This window comes from Lutjanus erythropterus, chromosome 14 (assembly GCF_056507025.1).
Source record: "Lutjanus erythropterus isolate fLutEry1 chromosome 14, fLutEry1.hap2, whole genome shotgun sequence".
NCBI lineage: Eukaryota > Metazoa > Chordata > Actinopteri > Lutjaniformes > Lutjanidae > Lutjanus > Lutjanus erythropterus.
This window is the reverse complement of record NC_139330.1, coordinates 1,363,855-1,388,132: the sequence shown is the minus strand read 5'-3', so window position 1 is coordinate 1,388,132 and position 24,278 is coordinate 1,363,855. Positions and strand designations below refer to the sequence as shown.

At 41.6% G+C, this 24,278-nt stretch overlaps 1 protein-coding gene across 1 annotated transcript; it reads right to left on the bottom strand.

Moving 5' to 3' along the window:
• Positions 1 to 1,064: 1,064 nt before the first annotated feature.
• On the bottom strand, positions 1,065 to 3,489 carry LOC146315001 (forkhead box protein G1-like). Its single transcript, XM_084735785.1, has one exon. The coding sequence runs from the start codon at positions 3,090 to 3,092 to the stop codon at positions 1,845 to 1,847; it is 1,248 nt and encodes a 415-aa protein (XP_084591911.1). The 5' UTR covers positions 3,093 to 3,489; the 3' UTR covers positions 1,065 to 1,844.
• Between the last annotated feature and the right edge of the window lie 20,789 nt (positions 3,490 to 24,278).

Genomic DNA, 24,278 nt, shown 5'->3' with positions numbered 1-24,278 from the left:
TGACGCTGATGATGTTTTCAGGATGCCACTGAAGCTTTCTGTGCAGTTTTACCCGCCCACCCCCCAAAAAATTAAAAATAAAAAACATTTGCATTTATATCATTGCAGCTAGATGAAAACCTCACATCTCCAACTGTGATTTTTTTTCTTTTGTGCCTGTTATTTATTTATTTATTTATTTATTTGCTCCACGGGTGCACAAAACCATCTACAAAATTCAAAAAATAGAATAAAGCACTGTTATTCAACTAAAATTTAACCAAAGTAAAATTATCTCATGACAGCTGAGCCGTCAGCAGAGGATGGCCGTGACATGCGGCTGAAAATGGCTTCAAGATGATTTACAAGGTCAAGAATGAACCTCCGCGCCCCCAAAAATGGCGTTTTTTAAAATTATAATAATAATAATAATGATAATAACAAAGGTTTGGGAAAGTTGGCATGTTGGAGATACAAGTTTCTCATCTGACAAAATATTTGTGTTTGTGTGTGTGTTGCAGGGCCTGGTGACCGTCTGGAGCCGCTCAGTTTGTTTTCACCCACTAAGAAAAGCTAAATATTCCAGCCTCCAGAGGCCTCCATCCTCCATCCTCCATCCTCCATCCGACCGGGGCTCCTCAAACTTTTACCCGGCACCGGAGCACCTGAGCCGGGCGGTGACATCAGGATGGTTTTGTCAGTCAGTTTTATCAATTGAGAGGTTTGCTGTTTGTACGGCGGCCTTTAAGCGCACATGCGCAGGAGGTTTTACGCTCATACAGGCCTGCAAAACACACACACTCTCTCTCTCTCTCTCTCTCTCTCGCTCTCTCTCTCTCACACACACACACAAACACACACACACAGAAGCTTTTAAAAAGGACAATGTCTGGGTTTTTATGATGAACAGAAAATAGAAAAGCTGGTGTTACAGCTGCGATGTTTTGCATAATTTTACACATGAAGAGTTCTATTCCAAAAACTTTTATATCCATTTATTTATTTATTTACGTACTTATTTATTAATTTTAAAGGGGCGGTTTGCGTAAAAAAAAAAAAAAAATCACTGAAAAGATTATTACTTTTCTGCCACGATGAAAAAAAAAATCGGATATCATTATTTTGGAAGGAAACTCTTCACAGAGAGTAGTTTTATTATTATTATTATTATTGTTATTGTTCTGATTAATATTTTGTCTGATAGTTAGGCCTGTCAGTCCGGGGTCAAACCTGAGTAGAGATATGATTTGTAGGCTTATTTTTCCTCTCAAAAACCCCTGATTGTTTCTGCTGATTTTAAGGCTTCGTTTATTTATTTAAATTCATTACTTTATTCACTTTTTTCAAAAGTTTTCTCAAATAAAAATAAGAGAAGAGAAAAAGTTTTGATTGTCTCGATTCTCCTTGATTGTCTCCAAAATTCATAAATAATTATTAACCCTGTATGTGTCCCTCCCTCCCTCAATACTGATGAGTACACACTGACAAATAGAATTTAAATACATTGTACAATAAATACAAAACATAAATAAAAGACTCAAAGAAGGTACTGAAAATCTTTGTACAAGATATAAATAGCTTGAAATATACTTAAAGTGTTACCTTTGGCAAGTCTAGTTTACAGTTGTACAACCCGCGGGTAACAAACTTTGTCCCTTTTTCAATAAAATGCAAAGAAAACAAAAGAAAATCTGCTCTGCGGGCAGAATATGGCCAAAAAGTTTCACTTCATAGAGATTTTTTGCGTTCATTGTTTGATATTTTTACCACTTTTTTTTTATTATTTGCCCTTAAACATGACGTCTTTTGTGCGTCCTCGTCCCGGTGCCATCCACGGAGAGGTGATGGGGGAGGGAGGGGGGAGCTCAGTTTAGGAAGGCGTTCGGGGTGACCCTCTTTTGATGGGACAGCACCCCGGGGAAGCCCGCGGACACGCCCGGGGAGAAGGCCTGTAGGGAGCTGTTTCTGAGGGAGTCCGAGAGGAGCGACTGCGGGGAGCTGCTGCTCGCCAGGCCGCCGAACCCCGCTGCGCCCTGCTGGAGGTGCGGCGGGGGAGGCGGAGGAGGCGGCGCCGGTCCTCCTCCCGGTGGCCCCGGGGCCGCCGCAGCAGCGTGTTGGGTCCCTGAGACAAAGTAGCCCGCAGTCTGTCCGGAGAGCAGCCCGACGGGCGACGTGCTCATCCCGTAACTGTTCGTCAGCCCGCCGCCGAGGATGGAGCGCCCCAGCTCCCCGTTACTCAGCTGCTCCACCGCGGGCAGCAGCGAGCCGTAGCCCGCCGCCTGGTTCAGAAAGCCGGGTGAGGATCCGTTGTAGTGCGGGTGGTGGTGGTGGTGGTGGTGCAGGGACAGGAACGGAGAGATCTGCCAGTACAGCGGGTTGTTCGCCCGCTCGTTAATCCCCAGACCGAGCGGAGCGAAGCGCAGCCCGCGCTTCATTGCCAGCTTGCCCCGGGAGGTGGCGGAGCGCCGGCGGAGCTTCCCGGTGGTCCCGCCGATGAACACATCATCGCTGCTCGGGTCCAGCATCCAGTAGTTGCCCTTCCCCGGGTCGTCGTAGTGCCGCGGCACCTTGACGAAGCACTTGTTCAGACTCAGGTTGTGCCGGATGGAGTTCTGCCAGCCCTGCTTGTGTTCCCGGTAGTACGGGAAGTTCTTCATGATGAACTCGTAGATCCCGTTCAGCGTGAGCCGCTTCTCGGGGCTCTGCCGGATGGCCATCATGATCAGCGCGTTGTAGCTGAACGGAGGTTTGTCGTATTTCCCGTTTTTCCCGCCGTTATTACCGTTAGAGTTCTGCTGCTCCGGCGTGGCCTTAGCTCCGTCCCCTCCTCCGCCTCCTCCTCCTCCGCCCTCCTCCTCCTCTCCCTCCTGCTCCTCTTTGCCCGGTTTCTCCGCCGCGGCCGCTGTGGAGTCCACCTCCGGCGGCTCCAGCGACTTCTCGGAGGAGTCGGAGCCCGGGGAGGGGGAGAGGGTCCCGGGGATGCCGACGATCGCGGCGGCGGCGGCTGCAGCGACAGCAGAGTCCGGTCTGTCGCACTTGGAGGGCAGCAGGAGGCTCTTGATGCTGAAGGAGGAGGACCGGTGGACGGTCGGCGGCTCTTTCACATCCTCCATGCCCCAAAAACCAGCAATAAATAATAATAAAAAAATAAACAACAACAACAAACTCCAAGCTCGTCCACCTCCGGTATCCGAGAGAGAGACAGAGAGGAGAGAAGGAGGGTCAGGATGAGAGAAGCATGGATGGAGGAGTGGAGAGAGAGAGCACAGACAGACCGAGAGGAGGAGGAGGAGGAGGAGGAGGAGGGAGCGTGGCTTGGATGAGGAGAAATTAGTAATTAAGGAGGTTCCGACTCGCGGCTACATCACTGAGAGGAGGAGCTTCTCCAACTTGGCGATTTTGTCAACAAATCCTCTTTTCTGCTCCTTCTTCCTCTCCGTCTCCACCTTTAATGTGTCCAACAGCACCGACCTGTCATCTTTATCCCTCCTCTCTCTCTCTCTTTCGGTATTTACGCGCACGTACCTCTCCCTCAAATTCGTTCATGCATTTGTGCCGTGCGTCATGCGCCCTCCTCTGTGCATGTGTGCGTAAAATCCCATTCTGAGGCTTGTGCGTAAAAGCGCATGCCTGTCTGAGTGTGTGTGCGCGCGTGCGCGCCTTTACGCACACGCAGCAGTCGTGGCACAGTCGGTCGAGTCTCCTCGGCTTTGTTTTCTCAACGACAGTAATAGTTTGAATTCATGTCGGCAAACACAGCGCGCGCACGATCCGTGTGCGTTCATGTGTGTGTGTTGGTGGTCAGCAAGAAGAGAAGGAGGAGGAGGAGGAGGAGGGGTGAAGCGCACTGAGCGCGCCGCTATTGTCTACTAATAAAAATCATTGTGTCGGGCAGGAAACACACACACACACACACACACACAGAGAGAGAGAGAGAGAGTAGAGCCCAGAGGCTGCAGGTCAGTCGCTGTAACCAGAGCGCCTCCTGTCGTTATTACTCAGTACTGCAGCACAAATAAACCTGTTTATTTCCATACTGGTGTGTGAAACAACAACAACAACAGCAACAATAATAACAAACTGTATTTATATATGTAAGTTTATTTTATGTGTTATATATATGAAGTTTATTATTACTAACATTCAACTCATCAAGACTTAAACAGAAGAACTCATGTTCATAAGTTCTGAAAATAAATACTAGAAATTTTAAATTTAATTAAATTGAATAAATAAAAGTTGTACTTTACAGGTTAATGAGAAAATATTTACTGTAAAAAACCAAACAGCTATTTTGTGGAACTGCTAATCTTTTCTCATTACCTTACCATAAAGCCATATTTATTAAGTCAGTTTATTTTCAGAACACTTCAGAAATGTTACATTAAAGAACTTGAGTAGATAAAACTTGTATATTTATGTTAAGCTTCACATGTTGAATTAAGCGTCTCCAACAGAAGCAGCTGCAGCTCTGGGTTCTTTGTGTAAAGAAAAATTGACTTAAACGTTAAAAGAAATCAGTTTTATTTGTGATGTTTGTCAGTGTGACTGAACAGTTGCTGGTTCAACTTAATATCTTAAGTTTATTATGAATTTCCAGGTGCAACTAAATAATATCATGTTTATGTGGTAAAAAAAAAAAACTCAATGTGTCTTTTCAATTCCTGGGCAGCGCTAACTTTTTTTTTTTTTTTTTTTTTTTAAGTTAAAACAAATAATTTATTTTTTACAGTGCAAGACCACATGAAAATTGACAGTGATTTAAAAAAGTCTGTGACAGGCCTTAAATTTGATCTCAAAATCAATTCTTACACAGAGATAATGAATATTTCTTGTAATTTATGAGAATTGTACTGTTTCTCATATGTTTTTTTATGCAGACCAATAAGTTAAATGGCAATAAAATGAGGAGAATAAGTCATCAGAATTATTAATCATTATTATAGTTCTGTAATCACCTGAAAAAAGTTCCAGCTCCGGTTTCATTAACTGGAAAAATAATTCTGTTTGTCTTGTTAATGATTTTAGACACATTTCCCAAGATTCAGCTTCATTCAGCATCTCCACTATAACAGACCTGCAACAGTTAGTCAATTAATTGATTAGCTGTCAGCTATTAAATTAATTGCCAACTATTCTGATGATTGATAAATTGTTTTGAGTTTTATTTTAAGGAAAGATGTCCAAATTCTCAGTTTTTAGCTTCTTAAAAGATTTTTTTTTTCCTGGTATCTTTGGACAAAACAAGACATTTGATTACGTCAACTTGGAATTTAGCAAACACTGACTGACATTTTTTACTATTTTCTGACATTTCATGGACCAAACCACGATCGTTTAATGAGAAAATAATCAATGATGAAAATAATCATTAGTTGCAGCCTAAGACTAAAAGTTTGAACAAAGATAAATGAATTAATAAATAAAAGATGGGGAGAACTGAACCTATTCACTAATGTATCATTTTCAAATTTCTATTTTCCTCATTTGATGTATTATATGAAATATAACATACAACATATACATTTTCACTGTGTCAATCTGTCCCCGTATGTTTCAGAAATCATTTAATATTTTGGAGATTTAGAGCTATAAGTAGTAAATTAGGAGAGGCTGCTACTGTGTTTAAATTTAATATTTTTCTTTAAACATTTTCTTTTAAACCTTTAAACACTCCATGCCTGCACATTTTATAAACTAATTAAACCTTCAGACTAAAGAAATAATAAAAGGCCATGTGCTGTTGGCCCTCACCATCAGCACGTGCATGTTCCCTGTGCACCACTCTCTTCTCCTTCAGTCTTTAGAATCATTATTATTTCACCTCGGAACAGGAAACAGAGGTCTCACCTGCAAGACTTTATGCATCCCTATTTCACTGCACCGCCCGGCGAGCGCGTGAGGTCACCCAAATCGAGCGCTCCCACCTTGGAGCGCGCATGAGCAGCAGGTGAGTGCAGGTGTTTGGAGGAGGGCGCGAGACAGTCAGAGAACTTTCAGACAGGAAGAGGTCATCAGGAGGAAAACAAGCTGAAACAACTCATCTTCAGACAGACAGAGGAGGAGGAGGAGGAGGAGGAAGAGGAGGAGGAGGAGGAGGAGCAGAAAAACACTGCAGGTCAGTGGGAAATGCACTTTTTACGCGCGTGTCTGCTGCACGTGGTGTTGTGTTTATTTAAACTGTTGAGGTACTGCTGCAGGTTCACTCCAGTTGTCCCGAAACTCTGCAGGTTTTCTGTATGTTGTGTGTCTCCAGATTCAAATAAACACGTTAATTTAGGAAAAAGCAACAAACTGAAACACTTAAAGTCTTTAAAATGGAGTTTAACACAAAGGAGCCTCTTCATCACAGGTCTTCATCATCAGGACAGGAAGCAGGACCTCTCCAAGGTTATTTTTAGGGTTGTATAACAGAAAATATAAATATTATGTTATACCATGATGTGTCACAAGAGTTGCCTTTTCCTGGTTTTAAAGGCTGGATAATAGAGTTTGAATGTGTCAGACTGTTCCAGCTGTTCTACTATTTAGTTTTATTACAATTATTAATTACTTTCGATCAAAAATCTCATTGATGTGGTTCTAGACCAACTTTACTGGGGGGCAGTTGTTTTGTCAGAGGGGCACATTTGACCCAGGTACTACTGCGCACAAAAAACAACATGAAATACCAACATTTCTTTATATTTTGGTAAAGTAGCACAATTAAACAAAGCCAAATTAGCTGTTAGTAGCTCCTGTTTGCAGTGTAACCATACATGTGAATTACTGTGACACTCAAGAAAAGTCAAAACATGAAGATTCTGGAGTTATAAGGAGTGGAGCTGCAAAGATTAATCCATTATTAAATAAATCATTAACTATTTTGATTATTCATGAATCAATTTGAGTTTGGCCAGGGAGATAAACATTAAAAACCTTATCTTGACAGTGAAGTTTCAAACCGATCAATATCAATAGTTATTGATTATGTAGGCAGTGACTGACAACATGTCGTGGACTCCAAGGAGTAGAAGCAGCTGAGATGATAAAATGAGAAAATATCACAATATTTTTGACCAAATACCTTCATATTGCAACAATATTTAAGTGATCATTTTACTCCTGTTACTATTTTATCAAAGCACTAATAAACATCCCTGCGATATTGTTGCAATATCAGTAACAAGATATTTGGTCAAAAAATATTTGAATTTGTCCATATCACCCTGATGGTTATCGTACCATGTACTGTGCATTTGCTTCTATATGATATTGGTATTAGTGTTATTTAAAAATGCAGCTGGATGGAGATTGTCATCTGTGTGTGTTTTTTCCTTCGTCCTCGACGCCTGTCAGAAATATCACGTATTCAGTGGAGTGTCTGAAGTACAGTAGCTGTGTGATACCGTGGACCTTAACATTATGAGGCTCTGTGTCTGCACTTATTGTAGCGTGAAGATCTCGTACTGCAGCCGCTCCAGTCTGTGTTTTCTGCTGTTCCTCCCAGTTGTTAAGACACCAACAGGAACCAGTTGACACTCAGTAATCCCGGAGCTTTCTGGGCTCCTGGAGTTTTGCCCGGTTGATAATCCAGCTCTGGTTTTAAGCACTTTGAGACAGTTTGTAAATGGCTGCCCAGTTCTACCAAACATCTTCTCCTTGTGATGATAATGATTTAATTTTAGAGTCACAACAAAAATGAACTCTTTGTCCTTCAGTAAAAGTCAGTTGTGTTTTTTAAGAACACTTTAAGTGTGTCCTCATGGTGGGAACTGTTGGTTCTCTGTAAATAATAAAAACACTTGGTTATGTTTAGGAAACAATCATAGGTTGTGTTAAAATAAGTTCGTTACTTAATGTAAATTACATACATGATGTAAGAACCTCCTTATACCTGGGGGTCGGATGCAGCCCTCTGAAAGGTTTCATGTGGTCTGCAAGGTCGTCATGGAAATACCAAAAATTAGAAATCTAACAAAGACAGTCAGTAACATTTTGTTTGCCATTAAACTGTTATCAGACCTTTATTTTGAAAGGGCTCAGTGCTGTGTTCACTGATAACAATAATGAACTGTATCTTTATAGATATTTGGCCATTATTAGAACCTTATATCTTTCATGTCTGGTTCACGGCAGCCTGATCAATTTCTCATGTGGCCCCTCACAAACAATAATTGCCCACCACTGATCTAATATATAGCGTAAGTTAAGTATGTTTCATGAGTAACCCTTTCTACTAAAGTTAAAATAAGTTAACCTTGACTTTTTGTTGGACAGATTTCCCTGTTGTGGGACTAATCGAGGGTTATCTTATCTTATTATATTAACCTCAGATTTCTGGATGAAGTCTTAGTTTTGACTGAGCCATCCATCCACAATCGCAATAAAATCACAATATGGCCGAGTGCAATATCCAAAATCACAGAACCAAACCACAATTTTTTGAAAAAGGAAAAATGTGGTGGAAAACATCATTATCATGAGGTAGTGTAGAGCTGCAGAGATGACCTGGCCCTAAAAATCTTCTCCAGATAAAAGAAAAAATGTTTCTTCTTTATTTCTCTGACATTTGTGCAGAAAATGTCAAGCTGTCCCTGCATAAGTCAGTGCATTTTTAGGTAAAATGTTTCAGATTATACCTTATCACAGATGTTAATATCCTCTAAAACACACCAGTCCTCATTATTTCTGTTTATTTATTTTATTAGTTACAGTTTCCGTCTGTGATGAAGAATAAAAGACAGCTGTTCTGTCAAACTGTGCGTGTAAAAGAAGAGAAACAATTCAAAAGGAAAAAGTAATTAATTCATCAGATGATGATAAAAATAGTCCTGATAATTAATTAATAACAAGATTATCTGGCTCCAGCTTCATCAGAGGGACAGTTTGCTGAACTTCATTATACTAAATGTAAATATTCATTTATGATTTTTGAGATAACAGATTTGTAGAGGCAGCGTTCACTGACACACACTGAGCTGTGATCACTGTTTGTTTACACTCACTGCAGATTTTGTATGAAAACAGAGCTGAAATCCAGATTACACACACACACACACACACACACACACACACACACACACACACACACACACACACACACACACACACTGAGGTCTCCGTCCTCCAATCTGCTGTATTAAATCTCTGCTGTGTTTTTGTGCCAGATGGTGTTTCTGTTTAACTGGATCTGAACCTCCAACAAAGGCTCTGTTTGGGCAGCGTTCACAAGCCTGAAGACAAACACACACCTCACTACACTTATACACTTTATTTAGTGTGTGTTTCAGGGTCAAATACATGAAGGTGCTTGTAAGAATTGGACACCTGTTGAACTCATCTCACAACCTGGGACCAGACTTTGAAAAAAATCTAAACGGCAGTCGACAGTGGGAGAAATATTTGAATTGTGTCATGAATTACACATAAGGTTTTTGTCAATTTAAAAGATAATTTTACAACACGAGTACTTCTGAATTAGTGGTAGGTTTGTCACAGTTCAATTTTGTGTGAAACCGCTCAGTAAACTTCAGCTTTCATCTCCCAACGCCAACATGGCCGTCACTTTGTAACGTTACCTGAAGTATTTTTTTTTATCAGGGACTCCTGTATGAAAACACACAGGCATTTTAACTTCAGCAGATAATTTTAGCTTTTGGAGGGAGAAACTCCATGACATAGTCTTTTTATATACATACCTTCACAGTCTGATACTCAACAGTTTTATGTCAAACCATGAATTTTCTTGACTTATAAAATCATCTCATTAATTGACAAACATAAAAATCATGGCACAATTCAAGCAGGATCAAAAAAATTATTTCTCTCACCGTTAGAGCTGCAGCTAACGATTATTTTCATAGTTGATTAAACAGTTGATTATTTTTCTCGATTAATACGTTTCCCAAAGCCCACGATGATGTCATCAAGTGTGTCGTTTTGTCCTCAACCCAGATACATTCAGTTTACTGTCATAGAAGACTAATGAAACCAGAGGCTGGAATCAGAGAAGTTTGACTTTCACTCTTTCAAGAATGACACAAACTGTTTAATCAATTATCAAAATGGTTGGCCATTAATTTAATAATCAATAAATTGGTGCAGCTCTACTCACCATCGACTACAGTTTTGCTTTTTAACTCAGATCCCGTGGTGGCCCACCATAAGTGGCAGGACCTCGCTTCTCTGCTTAAGGCTAGGGAGTAAGTGTTAACTGCTGTTAACTGTAGCTGCAGTTAGCGTGTTAGCTCATTAAGCTGTGCGGCTGTTAGTGATCCTGTTAGCTGACTTGAGTCTGCCTGGACCAGACTGGGAGTGTTGATGTTGAAATGTCTGTAGCACAGGAGCTTTGAACCAACTCACAACAGTTAATTAATCATCAAAATAATTGTCAATTAATTTAACAGTTGACAGCTAATTGATTTAAAAAAAAACTCTTTGTTGTGTACTGATTTTTAGTCCATCTGCTAACATGGAGGGGGCGGGGTTTATGACCTATACTGCAGCCAGCCACCAGGGGGCGATCAATATGTTTTGGCTTCATGTTTGAGGAGCTGTCATGTTGTCCAACAGCACCACTTCATGTCCACCTACCTCAAACCACTGTGACTGCACATATTCTTGACCAGCCACTAACTTCACAAATGTTATTAAAACTACTAAATACTACAAAAATAAGATCAGAGTTCCTGTAAACTAGAATTAATTTTTAAAGGAAACTGTACGAGGAAAATTGAACATTGATGAAATCCTCAACAGACAGAGTCATTAAGTCCCGAATGTTGCTTCTCCTCCTCAGCGTGCTCTTACATGAATGATTATTGGCTTAACCTCTTACCATAGTGTAAGCAGCCTGAACTGTAAGCTTGCAGCGTAAGGGAAAACATCCATCCTCATTACCTGCTTATCCTGTGCAGGGTCGCAGGGGGCTGGGGCCTGATGCACAGGTCGGGAGGACGTGTCATTAGTCCGTCACAGGATGGACACACATGTATACACATTTGCACAGTTGATGCATATTTTATTAATTTCTTGGTGTTATATTTAGCTGTTTTTCTATTTCTGGAGATGCAGCAGCATAAAGGTCTTGTTGCTGCCAGAGTAACAAGACTTTTTCTGTAATCTTCATTGTACTTCATGTTCCTGGTTGCATAAATTTGTGCAAATATTTGGCTTATTACTTTTTCTTATTTTTACCAGCAGTGACAACACGACTGGTATTGTTTTGACCTTGTGTGTGTGTTTGTGTCATTGAGGCCAAATGTGGTCCAAGTGACACCTAGTGGATGCGCTTATGAGTATTTTGCCAGGTGTTTCTGTGTCTGTCTGTAGTCAGATTTTGCTAACTGGGTCACAACTGTGCCAGATGCAGTCACAAAATTTCACAGGTCTGCAGTTCAGATTAAAAAATGGTGGCCAAGTTCTGAGATGGGTGTGGCCTGATCAAGGGCGCTGGAAGTAGGGGAAGTGAGCTCAGCTCAGCAGGGATGCCTGCACCCATGCTGCCTGCATGAAGGTGTGTCTTTTAACTGAAGATGAGTTGATGTTCAAAAGCAGAACCATTTTAAACAATGTTTGCTGCTGCACTTTGCAAGGCTTGTTAGTAACCAGCTACTGATCATCATTTTTGTTATTATTACAATATTAAGTTGAAACTGTTGAAGTATCTGCGATATCTGCCAATGGCAGCGGAGGCTTTTTAAACGTGACCCTCCAGTATCAGCCCCTCTGACACCACAACAAACCTCTTTTGATAAGAATCATTTTAGTCTTTTCTGAAACAAAATAGTCAGTTGTTCCAGCCTCTAAAATGTGACGATTTGCTGCTTTTTGTTCTCAGACATGTAACCTGACTGTCTTTGGGTTTAAGACTGTTGGTTGCACAGAAGAAAACGTGACCTGAAGACATCACCTTTAGAAAATAAAAGAAAATCAGCACAGTACTTGATAATGAAAACAATCATTAGTTGGAGGTTGAGCCTAAATAAACTGAGCCAAATGGGCAAACACACCGCAGTTCATTTGAGAGCTCTAGAACCTGACAGGAGAACCTTGAACAACTCTTCTTCTCCTGCTCTGTGTTGAATCCTGCTTCATCCCCTCAGTCAGACGGTTCCAGCGGTGGTCTGTGGTGTCAGTTTTTCCACTGGCCGCGCTCGCCACCAGCTGCACAGATTACAGAAGTGTTGCCAAAACAGCACAAGTATTTATGAGAGTTAGATTATCATGAGTCTGCTCTCACTAAACATGAACTTGGCTGACTCCTCGTTCACTCGTCCAGTATCATAAGCTCCCCGTTAGAGAGGAGGGGGGTTGGAAACCTGATGTAACCTCCCAGCTCTCATTTGACTGTTTTACAGTGCATCTCCTCTCATGTAGCCTGTACCGAACTTCAGGACCGACTGCTGTGTTCTGGGAAGACGTGAATCACGTTGAAGGTCTGATTGATTTCACCAGTTAAATCCAATTTAGTCATCAGGGAGAGGAGACGCTGGAGGAGATTTGTAGTTCCAGCAGCTCTACTTTTCAAACTGGTGTTTGAGTCACCAAACAGTTTGCTTTGTTTTCAGTATTTATTCACAAATTTATCTTCATTTCATTTCCAGCTGTGACACTGTGTGACAGGTATTATTTTCACCTTGTGTGTCTGTGTGTCCTGGAGACACCTACTGTAGCAGGAAGTACCACAGAAGCTAGAGCTGATCAGATCACACCCTCATCATCCTCTTTCTGTGTGTATCCACACCTGTGTTTAACATGAGTTGTTTCTGATTAAGATGTCCAGATACAGATCACATGTTTAAGAAACCAGGTTCAGAAAGTGGATCTGTAAGTGATTCTGCAGCTTTAGTATCAGCAGATAAACTTAGTGGCTGCACTTCTGTTTGCCATGAAAATATTTTTTATGTGGAATTAAAGGAAAGAAACATACAAGGTCTCAGTTTTACAGATGGCTGATTCAAACTAGAGCAATAAATGTCTTAAAAACCAGTAAATCATTAATCACCACATGAAATAATGATGTCACAACCACCCACGCACATACATACTGTATATGTAGGGCTACATGTGTAAGTGGAGCTAAAGCAAGGCATTAACACTGCAGGATTACATGTTCAGGTCCCACTGAGACCAGCTGCCTCTTACACTGTTTGCAGCCTGGACGTGTTTTGGCAGTTCAGATGAAATCATCCAACAAACTGAAACACATCATGTTCAGCAGGCCTGAGGACTGTTACATGAACATTTACTGGGCTTCAAGAAAGATTTTCTTCAACATAAATTTAATTTTCTTATTCTTGACTTGGAGGATACTTGTCTAACTTCATCATTCATCATTGTTTGTTTGAGACAAGTCCTTGTCGCCACACCTAAAACTACTCCCACAGCTGCCAGTAGTCCCTCTGGACACTGATTGGCTCACACCACCTCTGTTGCAGACACAAATGGATAATTTGAAGCCTGGAGACAAACTTACCTGTCAGTTAACTTTCGTCACATATGTGATGTAAATAATCAAGTATTTTTGGTGGTGAAACCTAACCAATCTGCAACCATTTCATAATATTAGTCGTGTTTAGAGAGGCTTTCTGGCAGAAAGACACCACCACGTCAGCCTGTCAGCTTACATGCAACACATGCAACTGTTACTGGTTGATTCCACGGGGCACGGCACATCTGCACCACGGTTTAAATCCATCCTCCATATGTCTGCAGCTCCCACCAGCAGTGTTTCAGAAACGTTTCAGCAGCATGAGTATGTTTACTTGCTCAGATTTTGTTGATCTGGTCCTCTTTGTTTGCTCTTTGTGCTTCTACCATGTAGAAATACACTACGTAGTAAAATAGTTATGATTGTGAGTCTACACGGGGTCTTTTATTTTGAAAATGTACCTTTTTTGTGCCTGACTTCCTGTCTACTTGATCTGCTCTGTGCTGATTGATACGCCATTTGTCAAAAATAGACTCGGTGCATATTTGAAGCACAGCGGAGTGGAGAAAAACTTGTGGGACGCTCTGCGGCACTGCAGGTGGAATCACAAGAGTGGCTGCGAGCGTCTCTGGTGGCCGTAACAGAACACAGTCGTGCCTGATGGAATTTAGCCATTATTGCTGCTGCTCCAAACTTGGCTGCACAAACAAAAACTTCATTCAAATAAACTGCAGTACATATAACTATAAGTTATTTTAAGGGAGTGATACTGCAACAGTGTGTTAGGGTGACTGCAGGTTTAAAAGAATTTACAGAGCAGGAGGAGGAAAAACTCTGAGATTAAAGTGTTAACTTTATGTTGAAAAAAACCTCAAGGATTTACAATAAAAAATAAAGCTTATAGTGTTGTTTATTTATTTATTTATTTCTCAGGGACAGTGCATATTAATAAACATTACTGTCAATATGCCAGAATTAGCCAAAAGGCTAGTTTCCATCTTTAGTCCCTGGCCAGATATAAAGTTGGCAACATAAAATCAATATAAAGATTGAGTCAAATTGAGAAATAAGTTATAACAACAATTCTAAAGGCGTGCTAATTACAGACAGTAATAAGCAGAGAACAGAGATGAGCAGACTAATGAATGTAGAGCAAATCACAGTTCAAAAGACCAGAAGCAAACAGCACAACAACAACAACAGCACAAGCAAGGTCAACAACAACAAACAAATGTAAGCAAGGACAGACATGAGAGAGAAAATTTAAGAACAACTTCACATAAATAGACGTATGCAAGGATGCTGAAGAGCAAAGACAGAGAGGCAGGAAGGCCGCAACATCCAGTGGAGCAGCGTTGATTTCACTTATAGAAAAACTCTGCAGTACCTGGTACTCAGTGCATGAAATCATTTGATACCTTTGATGGATTCTTTACAATAGAAGTCCATATGATCAGTTTGTCCCATGAAAATGCGATGAATATTGTACCTGCATGATCACCTGAGTATTTAACAATAACACAGAGGAACAGTGTGGCAGTGGATTATGACCATTTTCTCTGAATAACTTGAGGACATTATTCTCCGTTCTTTCCCCTTCCTCAGTGATCGTCATAAAACTTTTAGTTTCATCAAGGATGAAACTACAAACTGGTCTTTTTACAGCTAAAAAGAGATGAGTTTTCATACTTGTTTCAATGCAGTCTGTTTCCTAAAGGGCTTTAAATCAAACATTTATCTGGAAAACATTTAAAGGTCATAACTGTGGTGTCCATCAGACCTCTGCTCCACAGATTCAGTGATTTGTTGATTTCCTTGATAAAGGCCACACTGTGCTGTGAACCAGAAAAATTATGTCACATAATTCATCAATAGTTGGTGGAAAACTATGATGGGATCTGACAGTCTGTCTGTCAGTATGAAGGATCGCCGGCATTGTTTTTCAAGCATGAGCTGCCTCCGCAACTCCGACCGCCATATCTGTGACCTCTGTGGCGGCTCTTTGATTGACCCCTGTCATCGCAGTTTTGGAGGTTGCGTCGTCGTAGCTGCGGCTGTCGTCACCGACTGGATTTCCAGGATCACAGACGGAGACCTCTCAACCTGATTTTCAGGTACCTGCGCCGCTCCGTCATCCGCCAAATTCCCAACAAACTGTGACAGAAATGACAACATCATCAGCAAACAGTTTCATATTTGCTTATCGGCTCTGACGTGATCCAGCTCCGAATGGTTTAAAGTTTAGCTGTTTTAGCAGGAAGAGGAGGAGGAGGAGGGAGTCTCTGTGGAGAAATGAGGACAGTGGACGGGAACTTACTTCCTGTCAAAGCACGTTAAGAGCGAGGTGCCTGTACTGTACCGCGTTAACTCCCTCTGGAGAGTACAGTGCAGGGAGGAGATGGGTCCGGGTTCTCTACGTTGGCGATATTATTACAGGCTGAGCCGTTACACCGAGAGACGCCAAACTAAATCAGGCTGACTCGCCAGCAGCTCCGAGGTCATTCAGAGTTTACAGCTATTAATAGCACCGGGCGCTGGAGTAGAAACACACACACTCATACACACACACATCACTCCTCCCATACACACAGAATATATTTACATTCATACATGCAGCCCCCTGCTGGGCTTTTCCCACACACACACACACACACACACACACACACACACACGCACACACGCACACTGTACTGTGAGCAAACATGTACACACTCGTCATTGAGAGAATGAGGAGGAGGAGAGTGCAGATAAGAAGCAGGAGGAGGAGGAGGAAGGGAAGTCTGGTTGGCACAGCGACAGAGCGCCCATGTTGCCACGAGGCAGAGAGACAGCAAAGCGTCCGTTACGAATCAAAACATTCGGTTGATTCATTCAGGGTTGTTTTCCTTTCCTCCTCCTCCCTCCCCATCTTCTCCTCCCCCTCCTCCTCCTCCTCCTCGTCTACTCCCTCTACTCCTCTCTGTGTTGTGTTTGGGATGCTCACACACTGACCTACATTGGCAAAACAGTGATGAAATCATGGCTTGTGAGTTTGTGTGGTTGTCGGTGCCAGCTTGGTGTGAGTGTCTGAGGTTTGTTTGTCTCTGTGTACGTTCATTTAATGTTTGCACGTGTCTGCATGTGTGAGTACAGTAAGAACAGACTGTATATTCTGTGCTTTGCAATATGTAACGTGGCTGCTGCTGCTGCTGTGCTTAAAGGAAACCAGCTGCAGCGTTCATCTCACCATGGTCACATTCAAGACAATCCTACTCACTAAGTCTGCTTCTATCCCCTTGTAACTTTAAAAAGGTGTCACTGACAGCTGAGTTTGACTTGCGGTTCAGGTACGTTTCAGCTTTCGGCATTTTCAGTTGCAGCTCAGAGGTTGTTCTTATTTCTCGGGCCTTGAAAATGCATGTAGTGGACACTGTGATGTCGTGGCCAATAGAACGACTTTTACCTGCAGTGTGCAACCAGTGTGGTAGACTGTTTAATTTGTGTAGCGGCTTGAGTTGTATGGTCTCAACTGACGGAGGATTTTGTTACTTACATCTTGCTGTCAGAAATAAATGGAGATCGCTTCCAAAGACATGCACGGCCTGGGCTTCTTCATCACAGCAGAACGCAGAGTTGAGCCGTTACACTGACTGACACAGCTGCAGAAGTGGAGCCATTTGTTCTAATGGTGTGTGTTTGAGTCAATACAGATTCCTTTTCAATCAATCCAGCTCTCTAACAGGCTGTGAAACTGCTCACAGTTTACTCAGTGTTTGTATATGAGTGTAAATGCATGTTTATTTTCTTCTGCTTTCTTTTTTTTCAGTTTGAGAAAAATGCTTCATAAAACTCTTGTTCAGATTGTGGCTGTAACCCAGAGTCTGTTGCTGATCAGTAATTACTGACGAAGGGATCATTATGAACCAGATTAATACCAAAACTCACTTTCTGCCCTGGACTCTAAGCCCCTCCACATATCAGAGATACCAAACCATTATTTTGAGTTTTATTACCTACCAAAATGTCATGACACATATTTCACACTGCATGATCCAGCTAACGAGGCGGAAGGTTTCCACGCACACACACTCTTTACCCTCTGTTAGCCCTGCTGGCTGCTCATTCAGCTCTGCAAAAAGCACAAAATATAAACAGAGTGTCTGCCTCCATCCATAAATATTTAGATAGAAACATGCGCATGAAAATAAAAAGTGATCATTTGAATTTCAGACAGTGTTTCTCCCAGCAAGGTCATATTTAGTTGGATTCACTTGCAGTATTAATGAATTAATTTGCTGAAATCATCCAGAGATCAATGTTTACAGAAAAATAATTAACTATTTAATTGGTTTGAAATGTTTTTAAAGAGATGTAAAGATGTTAAATGAGCTCTGGTTCGTGTTTTCACAGATTAAATCTGCTTTCATTGTCCAGCTCTCCTCCTCCTCCTCTTCTTATGCAATCTGCTTTCCTTTTGTGTGTCGCTGCCTGATGTGCACGTGTTGGGTGATTAGCAGGTGTTTCTGCCGCTGCTGACTCTGAAGCGGCTCGAGGTGTCCCTCATGGGCCGCCGTATAGCCCGCTTTACACCCAAAGTAGATTAATGGGTCAGTTTAGCGAAGTTCATCCAGGGTTCAAGTGGGAGTTCAGACAGAGTTCAGCCGAGCGGAGACGGAGGGGAGGAGGGAGAGCTGCAGCCGCTCTGCTGGAAAATACAGAACACAGATAGAACCATCAATATAGAACAAATACAAACACAGAACAAAGATAGAACTGTCAGTATAAAACTGATACAAGCACAGAACACAGATAGAACCACAAATATAACTCAGATACAAGCACAGAACCAGACATAAAGAACAACAATAGAAACAGAGAACCATAGATACAGACAAAAGGTAGAAACACAGAACCTTAAATACAGAACAGATAGAAACACAGCAGTGTTAATGTTGACAACAAATTAGTCTTTTGATTAAAGAGCTGTTGAGGTTTGGTCATAATTTAGTCATCTGAGATGACAGTCCACTACTGTCATGTCTGACATTAAATATACAACGTTCTTCACACAGTGACAGCTGACGATCTAAGATTAGTAACTCTGGGTCATTCACTTCTCTACAGGCTCCTTTTATGTGTACAGGTTGTCCAGTCTGCTCTCACTGGTTAATGTGAACTTTTTCCAGGTAACGCTCAAGTGGGTGACTGTACATATTCAGAGAAACTTGTATTTTTTTCAACTGTTGTTAAAAAACAAGCAAACATTACTTACTAGCTAGTGTTAGCTAACGTGTCTAGGGAATTATTCTGCCTCCACCTGAGCTCCGTCCCTGCAAAGACACGTCATAATGTTAACCAACAGAAAAAGGGTCTATGGCCTGCAGGAATATAGTTGCGATGTAATTTTTGTGACATGACTTTATAGCAATCTACCAGGTAAAATTCCAAAACATTGGCGGTATTTTGTCCCAACGTTGCCACCAGTTTTTGGAGATGATGTTTTAGCACCGTTGCAGCAACGTCATTATATAAAGTACAGGGAACGTCATGCAGAGGAGGTTAAACATGTTGCAAAAATACTGTAGAATACTTTTTATATTATATAAGTTTCAACAACACAATCAGCTCCACTCAGTTTCTTTCATCCAGCAATCGTCTAAATTTGCTGTTTTTCTTTGCAAAGTCTACAACAAGTTCCTCTTCCACTGAAGCCGTCATGTTTCTACAGTAGCCCAGAACGGACAAAGCAAACACTGATCTTGGACATGGCTTTTCATGGTTTTCACGAGTATTGTGCCCACTATATTTTTGCCTAAATGCTTGGAAGGGGAGGGTGAGGTGAGGGGTATTTAGTTGGTTGCAGTTTTCCTGACCAAAGCATCATGGGTATGTCTGGGCTCACTGAAACTGTACATTCTGCTGTGTGTCAGTGCGAATTTCTCTGTGTACAAACAAGCTGCTGTTTTTCTCGTAGTAACTGGACAGAAACTCAGGCTAAACGGTCGTGTGAAGTGCCGAAGCCTCCTCTGAAATGGATTATGGAAGATGTAAATTATGCATCACAGTGTGATCGTTTGTGCCGCTGCTGCTGAAACCTGTGATCGGTGTGAGGCAGGTGCAGCGTTTGACTTATTCATAATGAAGGACAAACAGCGGAGCTCCTGAGACGCTGGAGCTCAGAGCTGCTTCAGCTCCTTGACCCCCAGCTGTAGGATCGAAGTGGAGGGCACGAGATCTGGATCACAGCGAGGTCAGAGAGAGGTGGTGATGTCCTTCACTTAATGAGCCTGAAGCAGAGGCGGATTCACGGGTGGGCTGAATGTGAGCAGGCCCGCCCAGACTGACAGCTTGCCCACCCAATCAGATTCATGAAAAAACATCTTGACGCGCGTCAAACTGTTGTGATGCTCCGACTCCGAACTTGTTTCGATTTTGGAACGTCACATGAGAACCAGAGCTGTTTTTTCCTGCAGCTGCTGTATGTGTTTGGGCAGAAGGCAAACTCAGAACTTAATACATTTTAACCCTTCACTTAAATAATCGCCTGCTTTTAGTTTTTCATGTTGGTGTTTAAATGTGGCAGCATCAGGGCATGTGACAACAATCTGGAAAAACTTGAATCCGTGTTCTTTTGTTTTAGACAAAAACAAGCTTTCCTGAAAGAACTGGAACTCCTGAAGAAAAGAAATCCTTTGAAAAAGAACAATGCAAGTAGGTGGTAATTAACATTTCACATATTTGTACTTTCTTTGAAATGAACCGCAAATTTAATATGTTCCTTGGTAATTAAACTACATGAAAACAGTATTTACCAATTATCACATAATTAACCATGACATTTGTGGGAATTTTCTCAGAAATTTCAAATGTATTACTTGATAAAATTATCACCTATTTACCATGACATTAAGGGGACCTGGAAAATGAAGCATTACCAAAACAATTAATTCAAGACTTTGCAAATCTGGCTGCATCTGGCGGTTGTGGTGGTTTTGCAGTAGGTGCTTCACCCTCTGTTTCCTGGTGGAGAGCTGAACTCTGCTGACTGACCTCTGACAGTTTTCTGTTTAGACAAGTTTGGATGCTCTGTGCAGTCTCTGAATATGACAACGAGCCACACAAATAAACTGTCTTTGACTTGGCTTGTTTTAAAAGCACACACACACACACACACACACAAACAGATACACACACACACACACACACACACACACACACATACACACACACACACACACACACACACACACACACACACACACACACTGAGGCATCCTGTGTTCTGTTTGGACTCTGAGGAGTCAGACACCAACTGACCGGACAAATGTTCTTTTGCTTTTTCTCTCAAACACAGCCGCTGGCTAACACTCAGCTGTGTGTGTGTGTGTGTGTGTGTGTGTGTGTGTGTGTGTGTGTGTGTGTGTGTGTGTGTGTGTGTGTGTGTTCTATATGTGTGTGTCGGTTCTTGCCCACCCTCCAGGTTTGTGTATATTATAGCAGCCCACTGCTTCTGTGTCCTTTGATTAAGGTCAATTTGGTAACTAGGGATGGCACCACACACACACACACACACACACACACACACACACACACACACACACACACACACACACACACGTACATACAGTACAAACGTTTGTACTGAGTCAAATCAACCATTCTGTTCTGCCTCATCCATCCGTCCTAAATTAATTTGTGAACATGAATGCATCACAGTTTTTTACTGTATCAGGTGTGTGTGACATTTTCATTTTTGACTAACTGAATGATGGGGAGAGGAAACAGCTGGTTTGCCTCTGTCCAAACATTTTATCTTGTTTTTTAATGTGTGGGGAAAAAAAACAAAACAATATTATAGGATTATATACCATCACATTTACATTAAGTTCTTGTGACGACCCCTCCTCCCTGCCCCTGTTGCTGCTGCTTCTCTCTCTCTCTTGAAGGAGGGTTGTTAGTAGGATGGGCCACACCTGGGCCAGGTGTGCTCCTTCCTTTTAAATAGCTGCCACAGCCTGCAGTCTCCCTCTTCTGCTCCTCTGCTTTTATGCTGCCAGCACGCAGAGAGACGACACTTCACCAGCATGAGACCAGCACGCCATTTTCTTCTGTTTCTTCCACACACACACACACATCCACATGCACCCACACCTGCACTACACCACTGATACACTGATCCCGTACATGTTTTGTTGTTTTTGTTAAATAAATGAAGTTCTTCAGCCCGCCACCCCGTGTCTGTCTCCCTCTGTGTTGCAGCCATTGAGCCAGGCATCCTGTAATTTATCATGTAATTTCCCAGAATTTATCGTTACTGTTTCCCACTGTAATTCAATCTCTTAGATTCTGGTATAAACATCTGGGCAGATGTTGCCAGAGATTGTTGCTGGGGGGGCAGTACCACAAAATTTAGTTTTGATCTGATGGCAAGTAACTCAGGTCGAGAATTGTCCATATCAATACTCATACTTTTTATTATTAAGAGCAGCTGTCATTCTTTATGAAGTGAATGCATCATCAATACACAAAATCTGCCTGACTATAAGAATTATTTCAGTTACACTAAAAGGTTATTTGACCATTTTAATATTTTAGCTTTGAGGTATATATAGATTTTTTTTTTTTATCAATACCATTAAAATAATTCATTTAAATAACAAGTTTCAAGTCTGAATATGTAACTGGTCGACTACAGTAACAGCTATTAATGCACAGTTACAGTTTGAAAATATAACATTAAGTAATGCTGAAGAGCTGATTTGACTAAAATATTAATTTAAGTACTAAATTATATACCTGGATATTCCTGCCTCAGACTCTGCCAGTGAAGTGGTTTTCTTCTTCCTCCTCTTCACTAAGTTCTCTTCCTCATCGTGTTTTGTTCTGTGTTTGACTGAACTTGTCGTGAACAGTCTTCCTGCTACACATGTTTTCGTTCGCAGCTGTGAAATATCTCCAAGCAAAGCTCCTCTTTCATTCACCGTTCCTGTTGGATTTAACTGGTTGTGTATTGTGGCATGCTGTGTGGGAATAACGTGTGTGTTGTTTGAGTGTGTGGGAATAACGTGTGTGTTGTTTGAGTGTGTGGGAATAACGTGTGTGTTGTTTGAGTGTGTGGGAATAACGTGTGTGTTGTTTGAGTGTGTGGGAATAACGTGTGTGTTGTTTGAGTATGAACAGACCCAGACAGCAGTGGAGAAGCACAGAACAAATGTACGACGCAACTGTTTGAACACGGCTCTGCAATTTGATTAAATAAAAACAAAGAAGAGAGAAACTTTTTGACGCCATAACTAATTTTCAAAAATGAGACATAATATCAATATTTTGGGATCAATCCACCCACCACGAATTGTCACTGTATCCCTGCTCATCCTATCAGCCCCAACCACCACCTCAGCATCCACCTGCATGCTCTGACGGGGGTTTAGGATGTTTGCTCATCACTACTAAATATCTCTATGTGAACATGATCTGCAGGAAGCGATGAGGTCGGAGCCTGGACTCCGAACTCTATGTTCTGCTGCAAAAAAAACCCATTTTATAACGTGAGCTGTCTGACTGAAATAAAGTGAAGTACAAAGTAGATTGTTCATTCAAAAATATACAAGAGTAAAAAGTAGAAGAACAGTTTGAAAAAAGAAAGATGAAAACTACTTGACCCCTAAAAAAAACACGCACGCCAAATACTGCGGCTTTTATTTATTGAAACTGAGGAAACTTATCTGAAGTGAACACATCTGACCAATCAAAGTGCATGTTGTTGACTACCTGCCAAACTCCATTAACATTCATTTTAACTCTCATAAATATCTACTGCTAAAAGATTATCTTATCTTATGACTCAAACAGAGACTAACTCATTCTGCATTAATTTGAACTCTGATTAATGGGAAATGGCTGAATGAAAATTTATTCCATCCTGGAATAGAAATCTCAAACGAGAACTGAATCATTTATTCACAAAATTGTGTTGACTTAATGTGAATATTCAGGTTTGTGGACATTTCGCCTCCAACATCTTTGCAGTTTCGTGCTGTTCATTCACCTTGTTATTGGTGTCTAAAGTTCTTTACTTATGACACGTTACTCCCCACCAGGAATCTGATGTGTAGGACAGGACGTCTCTGCCTCACCACATTCATTCATTTAAACATTTTTGACATATTTGGCCTTCAACAAAAATTGCATCTCTTGAGATTTGAAAATTGCAGAAAGCTATACTATGATTTTGATAAAAATTAGCTTAATTGTGCAGCTGTACCCCTGTGGATGGCTCAGCATGTTTCACTCTGTAGATGAAGTCAAACACTATCAGCTGTTCCAACATGGCCGCCACACAGCAAGTTACATCACTCACTGTGAACACTGTAACTAACATCTGTGATAAAGACCCATGTGGCTAAAAAAAAAACTGTATAGGGTAAAGTATGTGACAATGACGAACATGAACCCGATGACCGTAATGTATCTAATATACGTCCTGCAGCCTTAATGCATCTGAGACTGTACGCTGCTGCTGTCCACTCACATCCAATCACAGAGCTTCTTATTGTGCCTCTTACAGAGTGTGTGTCTGTCTCTTATCTCATGGAACTGTAAGTGTGTGTGTGTGTGTGTGTGTGTGTGTGTGAGGGTCATGCTAACGTTAGCGTAGATTCCAGCATGTTTCTGTGTGTGTGTATGTGTGTGTTGGATGACATTACTAAAAAGAGTCGACATGTTACACAGCAGTGGAGGCTTTAAACCCTGCAGCATCACACACACACACACACACACGCAGACACACACACACACAGCCTCTCAGCTTGGCTCTGTGCCCGTATGCATGACAAGACCTCTGGGACCCCCCTAAACACACACGTACACACAACCACACCACCACCACCACCCCCACCCACCCAAA